Raw genomic sequence first — 18,404 nt, 5'->3', positions numbered from 1 at the left:
TCGTGTCATGCACGAATATTTTTTGAATATATAATTTTTATTATAGATAATTTGTATGATATCCGGATATTTTTACAATATATATAATATAATATAATATGTTATTATTTAATTTATTTTCTGAATCATCTTAGATGCGTTTGCGAACATGTATTTCATTTAAAATTTTAAATTTCAAATGACATAATTTGAGGTGTCATTTCAAATTCTCAGTTTTATACTGGTATTTGAATGTCTTGGATTTTAAATGAATTCAAATCCAATTTTTTTTGTTTATTCAAACATATAATTTGATCAAATTCAGGATTCCAAATGAAATTTAAATTCCCAAACAGGCCATTATAATATTTTATAGTATGTGATTAGAGTCAAGATTTTCAGATGAGCGGAAATAAAAAGATTTAGTGATAATTTAGCAATTTTATTTGAATCATAACATATAATAGTAAACGGGAAAATAGTTATGAATTTTTTAATAAAAGAATCATATTCTACTTACAAAATTTTTTTTTTTTGGTTTTAAACATAAAAGGAATAAAAATCATATTCTAATTTAAAAAAAGTTACTTTCATTTTTACAAAAACTACTTATATTTTGTTTAGAATACAAAAAGGAATAGAGGACATATTCTATTTACAAAATCCTCTTCAAATTAATTTAGATCATCGAAAGTATAAATTATCTAAATATTATATTATGAATATAGCCGTTTATCAAACAATAAGATCTAATGATTCATATTTCTAATTGCAAAACTTAATCCTATTGAAATTTTACAAAATCGACTTCGATTTGATTTTACAAAACCTATCTCTATTTTGTTTAGAATATACAAACGATAAGGAATATGTTCCATTATGAAATGTATTTTATTTGCAAAATCTATTTCTGAACATCGATGTATACATTTTTATTATATATTTGAATAATATATATAAATATATTTTAGTATTATGAATATAACTGTTTATTAAACAAAAAATCTAACAATTCATATTCATAACACATTATTTAAAACATATAAGAAATTTATTTCTATCTAAATTCACAAAATTAATTTATTTTTTTTGAAGAAACACAAAATCAAATCAATATACTTGTATAAAGGAGAAGCGAGGGGCGTGTAGGTGGCGCATCTCACCTCGCTCCGTTCTATTTTTCTAATTTCCTGAAATTTTTGGAGGAAAAATATCAAAAATTAGAACTACCTTTTTTAGTTTCTGGTATATTAGAAGTAAGTTTCAGAATCTGATTTTGTTTTAGATTATTTATGGAATATAATAACTTGAAAGTTTTAATCTGATTTTGTTTCAGATTATTTAATTATGGAAAAGAGTAGCACATTAGAATTAAGTTTCAGAATCTGATTTTGTTTCAGATTATTTATGGAATATAGTAACTTGAAAGTTTTAAATCTGATTTTGTTTCAGATTATTTAATTATGGGAAAAAGTAGCACATTAGAAGTAAGTTTCAGAATCTGATTTTGTTTCAGATTATTTATGAAATATAGTAACTTGACAGTTTTAATCTAATTTTGTTTCAGATTATTTAATTATGGGAAAGAGTAGCACACAAGTCTCTCTGCACCTATAAACACCCTTATAGATTGTAGGGTTTTGGATCATCTAAACATAACTCCTTTGTTTCAATACCACAATACCACCTCTCTTTGGTGATAGTTATCTTGCTCGATTTCTAACTCGGTGATGCCGTTCTTCTCCAAAGATAAGTGAAGGCTCTTAATAAAGGTTGTTGCAAGCAAAAGTAGTTATAGACCGCTATGTGGGAGTCGACAAATCTAGCAATCTTGACATGATATTGATGGATGATATCAATAACTATTAGTGATGTACGTTTGTTGGTTATTCTTTTATAATATTTTTTTGTTCATCGAACATGTTTGCTGTTGTTAATTTTTATATGATTTACTTTGTATACATGAAAAATTTATTCATGCATAATTTGTTTGCTCCGTTCAAGCAACTTTTAAGTGATGGTTGTTTATACAGTATAAAAAAATAAAGGTCGTTACAAGCAAGAGTAGTTATAGACCGCTATCTCACGGATTTAAATCAGATGTTTTTGTGCACAATCAATCCAAAAAAATTGGAGGAAGGTGACAATGTAAGAGCATGATTATTTTTTAAAAAAACACAAATAAAATTAAAATTCGTCATGCTTTAAATTGTTAATTACGTGTATAAATTTATTTTCATTTTCTCACCATAAATTATTGTCCAATTTTGCAATTTTATATATTGGTATTGGTATTGGTATTATATCAAGATTTTTATAATATAAAATTTATTTTATTCTATAAATATTAATTTTGAAACATTAATATACATTTTATAGACAACCACAAAATTATTTTATTCTACAAATATTAATATTAAATCATTAATATAATGTTATAGGCCGCCGCAACGCGCGGATTCTCAACTAGTTTTTATTAATTTTACAAAACCAACCTATATTTGGTTTATATCATCAAAACTGAGGAATCTCATATTACAAATACAATGACACCGTCACCCTATATAAACCCCAACCTACAGAAGCTGGTTTCGTTCACAACATCTATCGTGCAAAACTCTACAATTTTTTTCTTTAAAAACCCTAATTTTTGAGAGCCAGAGACAACAACAATGTCAGGATTGTTTCGTGTCGCAAATAATGTGAAGATGGTGTTTGGAACAACGAAATACGTGGCGTTCAGCTCAGCTGCCGCGTATGTGGTGGCGCTTAACATGGCCTAGTACCAGCCCTCGGTGCGAAGATTGCCTCATTGGACAAGTTTATATCCCAACCACCTCGCATAAGGTTTGAACCCTCTATGTTAATGATGTTCGATGAAATTCATGAATTTTTTTTGTTAGACTTAATCAGGGGTAGAGAAAAAACCGAATAAATCTGAAACCGAAACCGCTAAAAAGCTAAAAAATAACATTATAAAACTGAACCGAAATCGCCGACGCATGCCTCCCACCTGTTTATTATTGTTTTTTTATGGTCAATCATATTATATAGGATGGATGTTTTTATCCTTCAACTTTAGCAAAAGTAAAGTTCTAGTTGAAGTAAGTTTAAGAAAAAGAGAGGAGGATTAACAAGTTCATTGGCTACACATTGGTGCTTTTACTTTGAAGAATTTTCGAAATTAGCAGCGTTTGCCAGGTGATAACGCTAAATCCCGGTCTGGACCTTCCTCCGCCGTGGATGGTGGTTCTGAGGTGTAGCTGCTGGAAGAGCGCCTACAAAATAACACCGGAGGGGGGTTTTGGCCCCGCGGCGCCTCCGGCGTGAGCGTGAGAATAAGAGTAGGCTTTGGAAGGATTAAGACTAGAAAATGAGTTATCTATGTGTGTGGAAGGGTGGTGTGTGGTGGTTGCTGGTGGCTGGTGGCTGGTGGCTTTGGTGTTTATATATATGCTGAGTGCACAAGTGTGTGTAAAAATATGAGTGTAGAGAGAATGTAACCCTTAAACCTTTCTCCCTTGATCTATTTATAGGCCAAGGGTTAGGGTTTAAGGGGACGTACCTGGATCATGGTCCTACATAAGCCAAGGGTTAGGGTTTAAGGGGACGTACCTGAATCCTGGTCCTACACGTGTAGGGGCTCGATCTCCTACACGTGTCCAGGTGTCTCTATTTATAGTCTTTGCTTGTCTTTATTGCCAGTAGTTGACCGTTATGTTTTGTCTTTATCATGTCAGTCTGTAGTTGTGCAGTTGTCGGTTTGACTTTAGGAGAACCCCGGGTAAGGGGTAGTACCCGGGTCCATCATATGATCCGGATTGTATGGCTGGGCAGGACTCCTTGTCCTTTTATCGTGGCTGGCTGCCAACCCGGGTAGGTGCCCCCGGGTTAGGTGATTCTGGGTTACACCCTATCACTAGGCAATGCAGTATCAAATTGGCTATTTTATTGTTGTCTAAAAGAGCTCTTCCCTATGTTAATATCCACTGATAGGGTTTAGTTAGGAATTAGTTCTGTTTTGGTTGCAAAGTGATCTCTGCTTTTAATTATATTGGTCCCTTGATAGGATTCTAGGTTGGAATTTGTTCTAGTGCGCTTTATTTGCAGAGTGATCTCTGTTTTTAAGTATCTTGGGGCTTTGATGAAACTCCTTAACTTTTCGATGTTATGCATAGTTTTCAGAAATGGGATCTATTATGTGTCGTCAGACAAGTGCCAATGCGTTCAAAAACATCAGGAGTACGCCCTGAGGGGCTACACTCTTTTACTGATTCTATTATTTGACAAGGTCCCTCAGTTACTAGTTAGGAATAGGCACATTTATTCGTCTTACCGGAGGCTTGAATATTCTGTTCTCTGTGACACCTTCGCTTATCCAGTTAAGCCCTCCAGTTCAATTCTAGTCATTATCTCCTCCGGTTTTATTTGCTCAAATCACTCTAATGAGTAATGACTAAACATATCAATCTTAGCCTATTGAATTATGATGATTTGGCCCTTGTTTATCATTTGCTAATCATTCTCTCCTCTGGTATTTTTGTGGTCAAATTGTTCCTCTACTTACTAATTAACCAGAACAATGTTAACCTAAAAAAGATTATGATGATTTTACTCTGGTTTATTTTTTTTCTTTTGCAATCTGATGTTGGACTGCTCTTCTTATATTGGTGTATTTAAGAAACATATGTTTCCAGTGTGTCAATTTGCACTCTTTTTTCTTTTCAAATGCTTATTTCTGAGCACAGAGCAATTTTAATATTAATATTGTTTTGTCAAAAATTTATGAATTTAACTTTAAAAATCAAATTATATTCATTTTTCTTTTAGTTTTTATATTTTTAAATTAATTAAATCACGAAAAAAAATCATAAAATTTATATACTTTAAATAAATAAGGCCGCAATTATTTTTTTTGGCCCTATGGTCAGAAACCTGGCTCGGTCCTGATTCTCACCAGTAGTGAGGTGTATCAAATTTGCCAGTCTTTTGTTTGCAAGTCTTTTCTGACCTCGGCCACTTTGTTTTTTTTGAATTCTTTTAGGTTACAGGGAAAACCCGAAAGCCTGGACGCTGGAGAGGGACATCAAATGGTTAGCCCTGAAACTAATGAAATAACCAAATAAGGCGGCAATTTTTTTTTTTTCCGCTATGGTCAGAAACCTGGCTCGGTCCTGATTGTCACAGTGAACTCACCAGTAGTGAGGTGTATCAAATTTGCCAGTCTTTTGTTTGCAAGTCTTTTCTGACCTCGGCCACTTTGTTATTTTTGAATTCTTTCTGGTTACAGGGAAAACCAGAAAGCCTGGACGCTGGAGAGGGACATCAAATGGTTAGCCCTGAAACTAATGAAATAACCAAATAAGGCCGCAAATGTTTTTTGCCCTCATGGTCAGAAACCTGGCTCGGTCCTGATTGTCACAGTGAACTCACCAGTAGTGAGATGTATCAAATTTGCCAGTCTTTTGTTTGCAAGTCTTTTCTGACCTTGGCCACTTTGTTATTTTTGAATTCTTTTTGGATACAGGTAAAACCAGAAAGCCTGGACGCTGGAGAGGGACATCGAATGGTTAGCCCTGAAACTAATGAAATTACCAAATATGCTTAGCAGGGGTGACTAGGATTTAGTATGAACTGATTTCTGTTAAGTTCAATACGTTTATATTCAATGTCACTGAGATATTATATGTTTATCGACAACAAGGCCTGATGGTTCAGTAACTTGTTGATATATATGATGTATGAACATTCATTGCCAACTTGAGCATTTTATTTCATCTAGTTCAGCAAAAAAGTTCAACATAAATTTTAAAATAATGAAATACTGGCTGTAATCGACTTGTGGGATGCATTACATCACATCATTTAACCCTAGTGAACTTAAAGAAAGAGAGCAGTTGATTCAACTTTATCCACAATGTATTAGAACTTGGAAGAAGCTCATGTTATGAGGTCAAGGCACAGGACTCTGTCCAAACGACAAGAACACACTTAATTCTGGCCTTTGGTAGCCACAAAGTCCCCTTACATAACTGATATTTTTAGTATATCATAGTTTAGGCAATAGTTTAATTGTATCACTTAAAAATAGTTAGAGAGTGGTTAATTATATAAAAACATTATTGTCGTTATTGTTGCTGTTCAAGCATAGCTCAGTTTAACAATTTGCCGCATATTTAAAGATTTGTAATGGTGGCAAGTGGGATTGCGTCTACTTAATCTGGTCTCCCATTTTTAATTTGTGAATAATGATGATAAGTATGAGAGATTGGATGAATAAATTCGTATATATATGTAAATAGAAGCTAAATTTTCGTGTTAAAAGAATATAAAGTGTTTAGTTATTTCCAAATTATATGTATTTTAAATCTAATTTCTGTATTTAAATTTATAATAATGTTAAATTTATATTCAAAAATTAAATATTAACATCAAGTAATTGCTTCGGTCGGGTCTTGTATCTTCCAGCAACCCTATCTATGAATTCATGAATTTGGATTCCGGTTTAATCTGATTTTGAATCTTTATATAACTCTAATTGCAAGTATTTTGTAGTTTTTCGTAGTTATTAAGTTCTAAATCAAATTATTCAATTTTAAATGAAAGAAAATTTTCGAATATCTTAACCTGATGGAATAACAGTGGACACGATAACGCTGAATTGGATTATTTCTCTGTAAAAGAATAATTAGTTTATAGGAGCATAATCAAGCATGTATCATGTACATTAAGCATTTTCTTGTCTTATTTTCTTTTGAGGCGAATATTATTTTTCGAGCATTAGCTTAAAGATTACTACAACACAAGTTACAATATCATAATCTTATTAGCTGGTTACTGAATCAGAATAAATCAAGTGAAAAAGGAGGGAATTTCGGTGGAGAGTTGGATGCATAAAATGCGATACCAGCTTACTTTATTCATTGGATGCGAATATAAACAAAAGCCAGTATGATTATGGGACCGTCAAAGGGTATCGGACTGAGACCGAGACGAGGAGTCGTCAAGATATAATAAGATTAAGGTATAATGTTTTTGGCTAAAGATTAAAACTGATATATTTGATTTAAGATTTTATTAAATCACTAAAATTTTAGTTAATTTAATTATCATTATTATATACATTGTTCATATAAATAAAATAAAAATAATAAAAATAAAAATAAATTTCATTTCTCATATTACATTTCATACCCATTTTTTATTACTCCCTCCGTCCCAATGAATTATATAGTACATTGGGATTGGACACGGAGACCAAGAAAAAATGTAAGAAATGAGTAAAGTTAGATGGAAAGTGGGTAAAGTGGTGGGACCCACATATTTTTTAATACGGTTTTTCTATGGTGTGCCCATGGGCACATGCTAAGCGCGGAAAATTTTGTGCTTAGATCATTTTGATTGGTTCCTCTCTCTTGATAATGGTGGACCCTCTGCAAATACACCAACCACACCAATCAAAATCTTCCAAATACAAAAATTTCCGCGCTTAGCATGTGCCCATGGGCACACACTAGACAAACCGTTTTTAATAATAGATTTGAGGTAGTGGAGGAAAGTAGTGGGTGTAATAGTGTTTTTATTATTATAGAATGGAGATAGTGGGAGAATGTAGTGGGTGGAGTAGTGTTTTATATTATAAAAAGTTGCTATTTTGGGAATGTATAGAAATGATGGGACATCCAAAAAGGAAATTGTATAAAATTGATTGGGACGGAAGGAGTAGTAATTAGATATTAACAATATATTTGCGGGTAAGTTTTAATTAATTTAGTATGATTTGGATTGTATCTTCACGTGACACACGAAAAGCATAAACCAAAACACCCTGTCAGTGTTATGAAAGTCTAAATGCTTTTTATTACTAGAGTTTGAACATTCGACGTAAAGGAAATGTTCAACGTAAAGGAAAAATCCAAAGAAGCCAAAATCACAGTCAAAATTCGGCATCCTTATAAAACGCCACCTGTATAAACACTTCCAGCGACGCATAAAATATCTGCACAAAAATGAGAGCTAGGTCTAATAAAAAATTGAGAAACTTCTGGAAAAGTATATACAGAAGACAAAAGAAAAGCAAAAATAATGTAAATACTATAAATAGGAGCGTAATAATTGAATACACAACGTATACGTATCCTGATGAAAATAATGCTCAATAATAACATATAAATAAATAAATCGTATCCTCATAAAATATCTAAGGCTCACGACACCTTAGGCTGAAATGCATGAACATAAACCACTGAGCCATTGAACAGAAAATATCTAAGTGGCTAGCTTGCATAGTTGCATGACCCACTTAAAAGGAGACGCAAGGAAGCACGTAGGCACCTCAATAAAAAGGTTGTGCTTGTGGCTTCACCGAAATGAACTAAAGTTTGACCTTCCAGTTGGCTCAAATACTAGTCTACTTATGTGGCTCTGACTCTTCCGAGTTCCGACCACATAGAATTAAGGTGCGCCAATTTCGAATTGTGTTTGTGATGTTGAATTAAACCATGATCATTTAAAGAGAAAATATAGATACGTGGACGAAGGCAAGTCTCAATATTGACGGAATTAACTCAATCTAATGTTAAAATATATTTGTTAAAAATAAAAATATATAATAATTTACATATAAAATATTCAAAACAACGGTTAATATTTTTAAAATCCCGAAATTCGTGTATTATAATAGCATATTTAAAAAAATGAACCAAATTCTGTAAATTTAACTTTTGAGAGGGGAATTGAAATTTACTAATTTTTTAAAAATGCATACAAAATATAAAATACATTGATATTGTAAAAATACATTGTTCGAGAGGTGGTATGGATTTGGAACGAGTAATTGTGATATCATGTGTTTAGTTGAAATGGTGGAATAAAATTTTTGTAATTTTAAATATTTTTGAATAATTAATTGAAAATATAATTTCAAGCTGTATGTTATATATCTTTAAGTAAGTTGTTGATTTTGTTTTATATTAAAAAAGTTTAATATGTAATTCGGTCCAATTTTTGATTCTAAATCATAACCAAATCAAAAATCATCCATAATTACGTCAAGGCCTTAGCGCAATAATCCATCCTGCTGGCCGACCTCATCAATGCGTATCATGTATTTTAGGCAAAGAAGGATCCCCTGCCTTTCTCTGCTCTAGAAACCTCTATATATACCGCATAAATCCCTCAACAATAACCATTCACAACTAGCCACTACCCAAACTATTCGAGTTCTCTTCAATATTCAAGAATTCGAATACCATCTAGCTACGAGTTTCAATTAACTTATTTGCATTCACTCAATGGCTCCTGCATCTCTATGCAACGTGAAACTCATCTCTGCTTTCGTCGTAGAGCAAGTATGCGTTGCGAGCAAGAGAGGATACGCGTCGACGAGCGGGAGTGTGGTGAGGAGCGGCGGAGCCATGATGTCGAACAAGGGCGGAGAAGAGGTGGCGCAGGTGAATAGGCCTTGGGGACCGGACCCTGTCACCGGCTACTACAGGCCTGAAGGCGTTCCTTCTCAGGTTGATGCGGCTGAGATGCGAGAGATGCTTTTGAAGCCGAAAACTAGACGAAACTAAATAAATAATATAATTGTCGAATCACCGTAGTATAATCAAGGATGCAAATATGGAGTGCTTCACTTTATATTTGTGATTTTCTTCCTTGTATTACATGATCAATATATGTTGCTTTTCTGATTATTGTCTTGCTTCAAAAATTTATGTTGGAGTCAATATTTCTTACATATTCAACTGCAAAGGAATATATCCAAAAAAATTTACGCCCGAAAAGAAATTATTTTGAGCTAATTGGTATCGGTTCATCAATTCCCTTTGGCCACCTGCCACTTTCGACACGGGGAGTTTGGTTTGGCAGGTCCTCGCAAGTCTTACAAACTTCCTTTAATTGGAATGGATTAAAAAAATTAGATTAGACTGGAATGGATGAAAAACTCACTTAAGTTTGATATTTGAGCAGTAGATATTGATATTTAAGAAAATGATGTAATTTCATTATATGGCTTACTCGTTTAAAGAAATTACTAGCTTATAACCCGTGCAATGCACGGGCGGTTAACATATTTGTTATTTTATTTTATATATCTTAAATTTATCTAATTTTATTGTAAAAATAAAATTATGATAGAATAATATGGTTAAATAAATATTTTATTTAGCAGTTGGATAAATTCTTCATAGTTAAGTCCGTCAAATGGCTAATTAAATATTAGGTCGAACATATATATTTTAATGAGAATGTTAAAATATTTTTTTTTACATGTTATAATTTAAGAAGGCCTATAAACTCATATATAAACTAACCAATCAACCTTTTTTAATATTTCGTTATTAATAATTAATAATATGGTATAAGACATATTATAGTTTAAAGAGACGCATGAAACCAAATACCGACCCATCATACTAATTTGAATTTAATGTTTTGGTTTGATAGATGATAAAAAATATACTATAACATGTTATAAATTCAAGAGCTCCGTGGGTCGAATACCAACCCATTCACCAACTCTACTAACTGACCGACCAAGTGAACTTTTTATTTCAGCTTTATTAATATTGTAATAATATATAGTATATGATAGATTTGTAATATTTCTTTTAATGTGAGATCATTAGAGTATTTAAAAATAATGTTATTAATGTATTTTTGGTTTAATAATATGACATGTTATTTATTAATAATTATATTTAATGATATTATATTTTAATATATATGACGTCCGTGTTGATTGTAAAAACTCGATTTTTTAGTTAGAAAATCTAAAAATGATAACGTGTTTTGATTAAAAAGACAATTACTATGTTGCTCGATATTATTTTAGAAGATTGAGTTCTTTTAGCTAATAAATATATAAAGTTAATTTATTTTAGTTAAAAAGAATAATTGGTTTTATATATAGATAGGCCCGTACTTCGGTGCAAGTACCGACCGCCCTACCAATATAATAATACTCCCTCTATTTTTTATTATTTGACATTTAGATTTTTGGCCCACATCTTTACGTATAAATATGTCGCCCATGTCCGTATTAATTGTAAAAGATTAATTTTTTAGTTAGAAAATTTATGAAAAGATAATATATTTTAGTTAAAAAAAGTAATTACCATGTTTCTCAATGTTATTTTAGAAGATTAAGTTTTTTAGTTAGAAATATAAAAAAGGTAATATATTTCAATTAAAAGGATTAATTGGTTATATCGATTACCAATTAAAAAAGATAATTGGTTATATAGATAGGTCCAGAATAATTTGTTATATAGATAGACCCGTATTTTGGCCCAAGCACTGACCTACCAAACTTTTATTGTTTCGATTTTAAAAGAATTATTAATTGGTTATATAGATAGGCCCGTAATTTGGCCCAAATTAAAAAGAATAATTAGTTATATAGATAGGCTCGTATTTTGACCCAAGTACCGACAATTTTAAAAGAATTATTAATTGGTTATATAGATAGGCCCGTAATTTGACCCAAATTAAAAAGAATAATTAGTTATATAGATATGCCCGTATTTTGGCCCAAGTACCGACCGACCAAATTTTTAATGTTTCGGCTTTAATAGTACTAGCTTATAGCCCGTGCAAGGCACGGGAGCTTTTTAATTATTTATAAATTTCTTAAATATATTTTAAATGGTGTGAAGAAATTTAATTTATAAATAATAAATTAAAATTTTCAATAAAATAAAATTCGAAATTATAATTTGTTTGTAAGTTAAAACTGTGGTAAATACATCATCACAGCCATTAATGGCTTCAAATTAACTATTGTAATGAAATCATTCCTTTTCTCGTATGTACCCTGCCAAAGTATTAAATTCTTTCTATCAAATTTTAATATATTTTGAGTGGAATACGTTATTGCCAACTCTTATTAGATTATATTTATAAATGTATTTTATATTAGAATTATTATAGTGTGATTTAAATAGCCCGCAAGGGTTGGTTTAGCTGGTCAAAGAGAGGACATGTATCCTCTTGCGTGACCCGAAGGGTAGCGGTTGCGGGTTCCTAAGTTAAAAAAAAATAAAAAAATATATAATATGATTTAAATATTTTTCAAAAAATTTATATGGTTTTAAATTAAAATTGATAAACATAATTTGTTTTTGAATTAAGAAAAGGAATCATAAACATGCAATAAGAAGGTAGAATCTATTTTGGATTAAGAAAAAGTTTTTGTATTTGCTAATCACATAAATCCGGCTTATTAATTTTAAAATATATTATAAAAAAAATTGTGACGGTGAGATTTATATGATTCTACGAATAAAACTGGTAGGAAATATTTATTTGGGATTAAAAAAATCATATACACGTGAAAGACGGAATTTGTTTTGGATTCAGAAAAGGAATTATAAATATGCAAGGTGATATCAGTTGCCTTGTAGAACAGAAGTTAATTTTCCAATCCAACGGTGCTTATTTGTTCAATATAAGATCCAACGGATGATAAGCTTTTGGACCAGAGGACTATGCGACCAAATTATCTCCCTTACGCTTATTATATATAAGTATATAATAGTATAGATTTAACATCATGATATTATATTAGAAAGCCTAATTCAGGTTTAGGGATAAATATCAAGTAGGTTACTCGTTTCGTCCAAATGTATCAATTGAGTCACTGATTCCTAAATTGACTCAAATGAGACACTCATTAGAAAAATTTGTATCAAAAATATCACTCTATCGTTAGTCGAAATTTTGAAAGTATTATATATTGAGTTTCGCACATCTTTTATGAATGGTACTACATCCAAATGAAAAATTCTGATGTCTACTATTTTCGCTAATACTTTTAGATTTTTAAAAGTTTATCTCCTATTTTTTTTTATTTAAATCAAATAAAACAATCAAAAAATTAAAAATAAATAGTTGATAAAATTTTAAAAATCTGAAAATATTAGCGAAAATAGTAGAATTCAGAAGCTTTCATTTGGATAAAATACTATTCATAAAACATGTGCGAAACTCGATATATAATACTTTCAAAATTTCGACTAACGATAGAGTGATATTTTTGATACAAATTTTTCTAATGAGTGTCTCATTTGAATCAATTTGAGAATCAGTGACTCAATTGATACATTTGGATGAAACAAGTGATTTATTTGATATTTATCCTTTTAGTCATATCACTCAACAATAGGGAGCAGTATCCCCCGGAACATTTTGAATTCTATTCAAATTGTTTATGTTTACAAGACATGGCCTTTGTCGACAATTAGCCGCATAACAGCACTAATAAATTGTCTGTGATTGCAATATTGCAAACAAATAGAGCACGGTCAACCAATTAAAGAATGTTACAGATCTCATTAGAGTGTAATAATATGCTTTCTTTATTTCTTCCGCGATGGAATATATGTCGTAATTTAATTGCATATTCATTAAATGTTAACCATATTTATGTAATTGGAGAGATTAGTTAAAATTAGTGACTAAATTGGATAAGAGTACATACATAAAATTTGTTATTGATTATATTGATTATGTTTTAAAATTAATCGTATATTATTATATTATTTTAGATTGTTATAAATAAAGTGTATTATTATTTATTTTTTATCAATCTTTCTCGGTAAGTTCTAAGCTATACATTATATAATATTATTTAAAATTTAAACATAAATTAATTCAGAAAACATTATCCTCAAAACGAAAAGAAAAATAAAGTGAACATATATATTATCCGAATCAAACGGATCATCAAACAGAGGATAAGATTAATGTATTTAATTTTGCCCTTTGGAAGCCTCAAAGCTTAGCTTTATCCTATCATTAAAAATAGAGTTAATTGCAATTGGCACCCCTTTAATTTCAGCATAATGCATATTACACCTAATAGTTTTGAAAAATACACTTTGCAACCCCAGACTTTTAACCCATAGACACTTTGCACCATTTCCGTTAATTTCTGTCGTTACCGTTAACTTTTGCAGGGGCATTTTGGGAAATTTAATTATATTTAATTAAAATTAGACCTTTATTTAAATTATCTTACCATCTAAACGATATTTTTCGGAAAAGCTTAAAGAACGAAAGTTGTAGAGAATAAAAAGATCTTCTTAGAACTATAAGGTTCAAAATTTTCGTAATTCTTTTTATAATTATTCTAAAAAAATTCAAAAATTAGCAATCTTGTAAAAATGAACAATCATTTTTAAATAATTATTTAAATTTTGAACCTTATTGTTCTAAAAAGATTTTTTTATCCTCTACAACTTTCGTTCTTTAAGTTTTTCCGAAAAATATCGCTTAGATGGTCAGAAAATTTAAATAAAGGTCTGATTTTAATTAAATATAATTAAATTTCCCAAAATGCCCCTGCAAAAGTTAACGGTAACGGTAGAAATTAACGGAAAGGGTGCAAAGTGTCTACGGGTTAAAAGTCTGGGGTTGCAAAATGTATTTTCCAAAACTATTAGGTGCAATGCGCATTATGCTGAAACTAAAGGGGTGCCAATTGCAATTAACTCTTAAAAATAAACAGATATTGTAGAGATATAAAAAAAAATGTTGTTGTTGGACGTTGCTGTCAGCTTGTAAATATAAATTAGACATACTCTAAGCATTGTCTATGTTGACAATTAGCCGCATAATCGGTTATAATTTCAATATACATAATTAAATCAAGGTGAGTATAACCAAGTATCAATATACTCGAATTTAATATAGTTTCTGATCCATCCTGTTTTTTTTGTCATTGAGCTGTCTAAATGCTAAATGTGAGGATCTCAAGAATTTGGTTTAAACTCTCAACAATGCTGAATTCGTAGAAGTAAGCTACTAAATAAAAAGCCACGAAAATAAAAACTGTTTGGGATTCTCTTTCAATTAGAGGAGCTTGCCAGAAATAAGGGTGTTTTGTGCAGTCGTAGGATGAAGCACATAATAAAAGAATTGATTGACAATTAATTAAATTAATCACATGATTAATGAATAAACAAAAATTTAATTTAATATGCTAAGAAACATGAATTAATAACATAACATAAATATTACACACAACTATAGAACCTAGAAATCACTTCTAATATACAACCTTAGTATACATAGCATATATTTATTCTCTGCTTACTGAATCAGAATAAAGCAAATAAAGAGCCGTAAGTATCAGTGGAGAGTTGGATACTTGGATAGTTGGATGTACAAAACAATTGCGATACCGGCTTTGTTTATTCTTATTGGACAAAAAAATGTTAGAGCGCATCTTCTATAGATTAATAGGCTTAAAGAAAAGTGAAAGAATATAAAGATGGACCAAATGCTGTTGATCCCACCGTATCTACTATTCTCTGCAGACAGATTAAATTGTCCACAAAAATGAGATTCATCGATATTATATTTGATTGGAAATTGGGATGAATGAATTTAGAAAATCAAATTTGGATTATGTTATGAATAATTATTTAAAATTTTTATTTCTCATTCATTCTATTCCTTAACCAATTATAAAATTATATGAAAATTCACACTCTCAATTAACAAATGCTTTATTCTACTTTATATCAAGTTTCTTCTCAAAATTTCATCATAATAATTTTAAATCTACCTTTTTTTTAAAATTTCTCTATTATCTCTAATTTAGTATTTTATTTTAATTCTATAAGTTCACTTCCATTCTTCCCTCCAAAACATAACAAAAGATATGAGATGTTAAAGCACGTCAAATACTCATCGCAGAGGAGTTGTTAAAGAATCGTAGTCACAAACCACAATGCAAGTTTGGCAAGCTCAGGAAACGCCACCTGTTCATATCGCTGCCACGAATACAATATTTTACTAACATATATGACGACTTAGTTAAATGTAATAACGAATCCAGAAACTTCTGATAAACAGAAGACATGTAATCGCACAGACAATATATAAAAAAAAGATATGCTGGGTGAAGGGTGCAATAATTGAATACACAATGACAGTACGTATACGAATGCTGCCCAATTATTATTATATGCTGTCCGATTTGTGACTCAATTATTAACAATAATTTTACTGATATAATTTTTCAACTGATATAATTTTTCAATCCGATTAATCATAATATATTTTTCTAAATTTAATATCATAAAGTTAATAAATTAAATTTTATCACATAATTGTAATATACTTGATTAAGGTTCCGACTTATCATTCTGATTAATCACCGTACGATAATCAATTAATCCCGATACTCGCTTTTCAAATAATGTTTTCATAAAATTAATAAACCGAACCGTTACTAAATATCAAAGGCCCACGACACTCTTAAACTGAAAGATGCAATGTATATCTAATAGTCTCAAATATTAGAGGAAGCAAGTTGGCAACTGAACAAAGGCCAAAGCCAAAAATGACCCTTCCAATAGCCTCAAATGACAAATGTCCCTTTACTACTTAGTCCACTTTCTATGGCTCTGACTCTTCCAAAACATAACCCTTGTCCCTTTATTAACCTTGCATTTTACCACAATAATCCAGCTGGCCGACCTAATAAACGCGTATAACGCATACTGAGTTTTTAACTCACGAAGGATCCTCTGCCTTTCTCTGCTTTCCAAAACTCTATATATACCCGCACACACAACACTCAACATAAACCATTCACAATAAGCTACTACTACTTCTTGAATATCTCTTAAATATTCAGGAAGCCGAAACACATTTTCGAGTTCGTCTTCTATTTATTTGCACTTCTTTGATGGCGCCTGCATCTCTATGCAACGTTAAATTGATCTCTGCTTTCGTTGTGGAGCAAGTATGCGTTGCGAGCAAGAGAGGATACGCGTTGACGAGCGGGAGTGTGATGAGGAGCGGTGGAGCCATGATGTCGAAGAAAAGCGGAGAAGAGGTGGCGCAGGTGAATAGGTCTTGGGGACCTGACCCTGTCACGGGCTACTACAGGCCTGAAGGTGTGCCTTCTCAGGTTGATGCGGCTGAGATGCGAGATGTGCTTTTGAAGCAGAAAGCTAGACGAAACTAAATAAGTAGTAACATGTTAAAGAAACATAGTACAATCAAGGGCACGGATTTGGAGTTGTTCACTTCTTGTTTGTGTTTTTCTTCCTTGTATTGGATTACTACATTATTAATTTATGTTACTTTCTGATTTTGTCTGGTTTCAAAAATTAGTGACCAAGTTTATTTCTTAGTCACCACTGTATATTTAATGGCCAAGGATGATTCAAAACCTTTTACGACGGACCCAAACTATACTGCACTCATAGTAGTAATTAAATAAAATTTGGAATCTGCCATTCACCAAAATTCCCTATGAACTAAAATATGTATCTTCCTTTTGGCTAAAAAAGAAGAAGTGATTTAAAAAAAAAATTACAAAATTAATTAAAAGAATGAAGATAGGACACAGGGGAAAATGAGTTGATGCAAATTTGTGGAGCATAATGCAACTTGTGTAACAAAATGAATAAAATTATAAGTCCACTTGCTATGACGTCGTACTTTGGAGGGGTTATACAGAGGTGGCAATTTCGGGTAACGGGTCGTGTTCGTGTCAGCAATCGGGTCGATTTCGGGTCAAAAAACAATTACCAAGAAGAACAAAACCATGATCCCCAAGTATACCAGTTATATATCTTTGTATTCTCTCTTCCCTTCAACTGATCAGTGTATGTTGAGTTTTGATGACGAGGATAAATTATTGTCGACAGATATATTGTGATCTTGAGATTGGAGGATAACATGGTCCGGAGAGACTGTCATATGTTCAACTGCTTTCCAGAATGGCGAGTCAGTGTTATAGCCAAATTTGGCTAGGTCCTTGTTGGGCCAAGTATGTACTTAGTTTAACTAAGTAAGACATGAATTGGGCTAAGAGTCCTATATAAAGGAAGGACGCGTCCTCCTGCTTATAAAGTGAGGACGCGACCGACCCTTGGTGTTGCTTGAAAAGGACGCGTCCTCCGAGTCACAAGGAGGGACGCCTTACTTGAGAGTGTTGATGGAGAGACGCGACCGACCTCCGTCCACCCACGTCCTGTAATATGTGGAGGAGGGCACGCCCTCTTCGGAGGTGACCGAGGGGCGCGTCCCTTGTAAGAAGTTGACAATGAGATGAAGACCAAGGGCGTGCCTTTAACGGGGTGTCCTCGCCTCCCCGGGGGCGCGACCTCATGTTAAAGAAGGACCTGTCTGATGTGTTGTAAGAAGGCTCTTCTTATGAGAGAGTGTACATTCGCTGAGACAACCCTTCCGAGGGAGACGAAGACCGTCCCTCCGGGGATAGGAAGACCTACCCCTCCGGGGGGATATGACGACCCCTCCGGGGGATACGACGACTCTTCCGAGGTGTTGTAGCCGTTTTTGTATATCATGTGGAGGGGAGGACGCGCCCTCCCCAGACATGGCCCGGGAGGTGTGGTCTCTTGTCCAGTAAGGAGGATTGAAGACAAGATAAGGGA

At 32.1% G+C, this 18,404-nt stretch overlaps 1 protein-coding gene across 2 annotated transcripts; it reads left to right on the top strand.

Moving 5' to 3' along the window:
* Window positions 1-2,559: 2,559 nt before the first annotated feature.
* Window positions 2,560-5,715, top strand: LOC108208422 (uncharacterized). Of its 2 annotated transcripts, none has more exons than XM_017378955.2 (4): window positions 2,560-2,826; window positions 5,024-5,072; window positions 5,270-5,311; window positions 5,507-5,715. In XM_017378955.2, exons 1-4 carry the CDS (start codon window positions 2,737-2,739, stop codon window positions 5,551-5,553), a joined length of 228 nt encoding a protein of 75 aa, XP_017234444.1. In that variant the 5' UTR covers window positions 2,560-2,736; the 3' UTR covers window positions 5,554-5,715. The 2 variants fall into 2 exon arrangements, with proteins under 2 accessions (XP_017234444.1, XP_017234443.1); XM_017378954.2 differs by lacking the exon at window positions 2,560-2,826 and adding an exon at window positions 2,857-4,360.
* The last annotated feature ends 12,689 nt before the right edge of the window (window positions 5,716-18,404 follow it).

The sequence above is a fragment of the Daucus carota genome, chromosome 2 (assembly GCF_001625215.2).
Source record: "Daucus carota subsp. sativus chromosome 2, DH1 v3.0, whole genome shotgun sequence".
NCBI lineage: Eukaryota > Viridiplantae > Streptophyta > Magnoliopsida > Apiales > Apiaceae > Daucus > Daucus carota.
The sequence above is the reverse complement of the archived record's forward strand: the minus strand, read 5'-3'. Positions and strand labels throughout refer to the sequence as shown.

Coding starts and splice junctions, on each gene's coding strand:
- LOC108208422 (XM_017378954.2), top strand. CDS start 4,124: ATGAAACTCCTTAACTTTTCGATGTTATGCATAGTTTTCAGAAATGGG. Junction 4,361..5,023: donor GTGACACCTTCGCTTATCCA/GTTAAGCCCTCC, acceptor GAATTCTTTTAG/GTTACAGGGAAAACCCGAAA. Junction 5,312..5,506: donor CTGGAGAGGGACATCAAATG/GTTAGCCCTGAA, acceptor TTTTGGATACAG/GTAAAACCAGAAAGCCTGGA.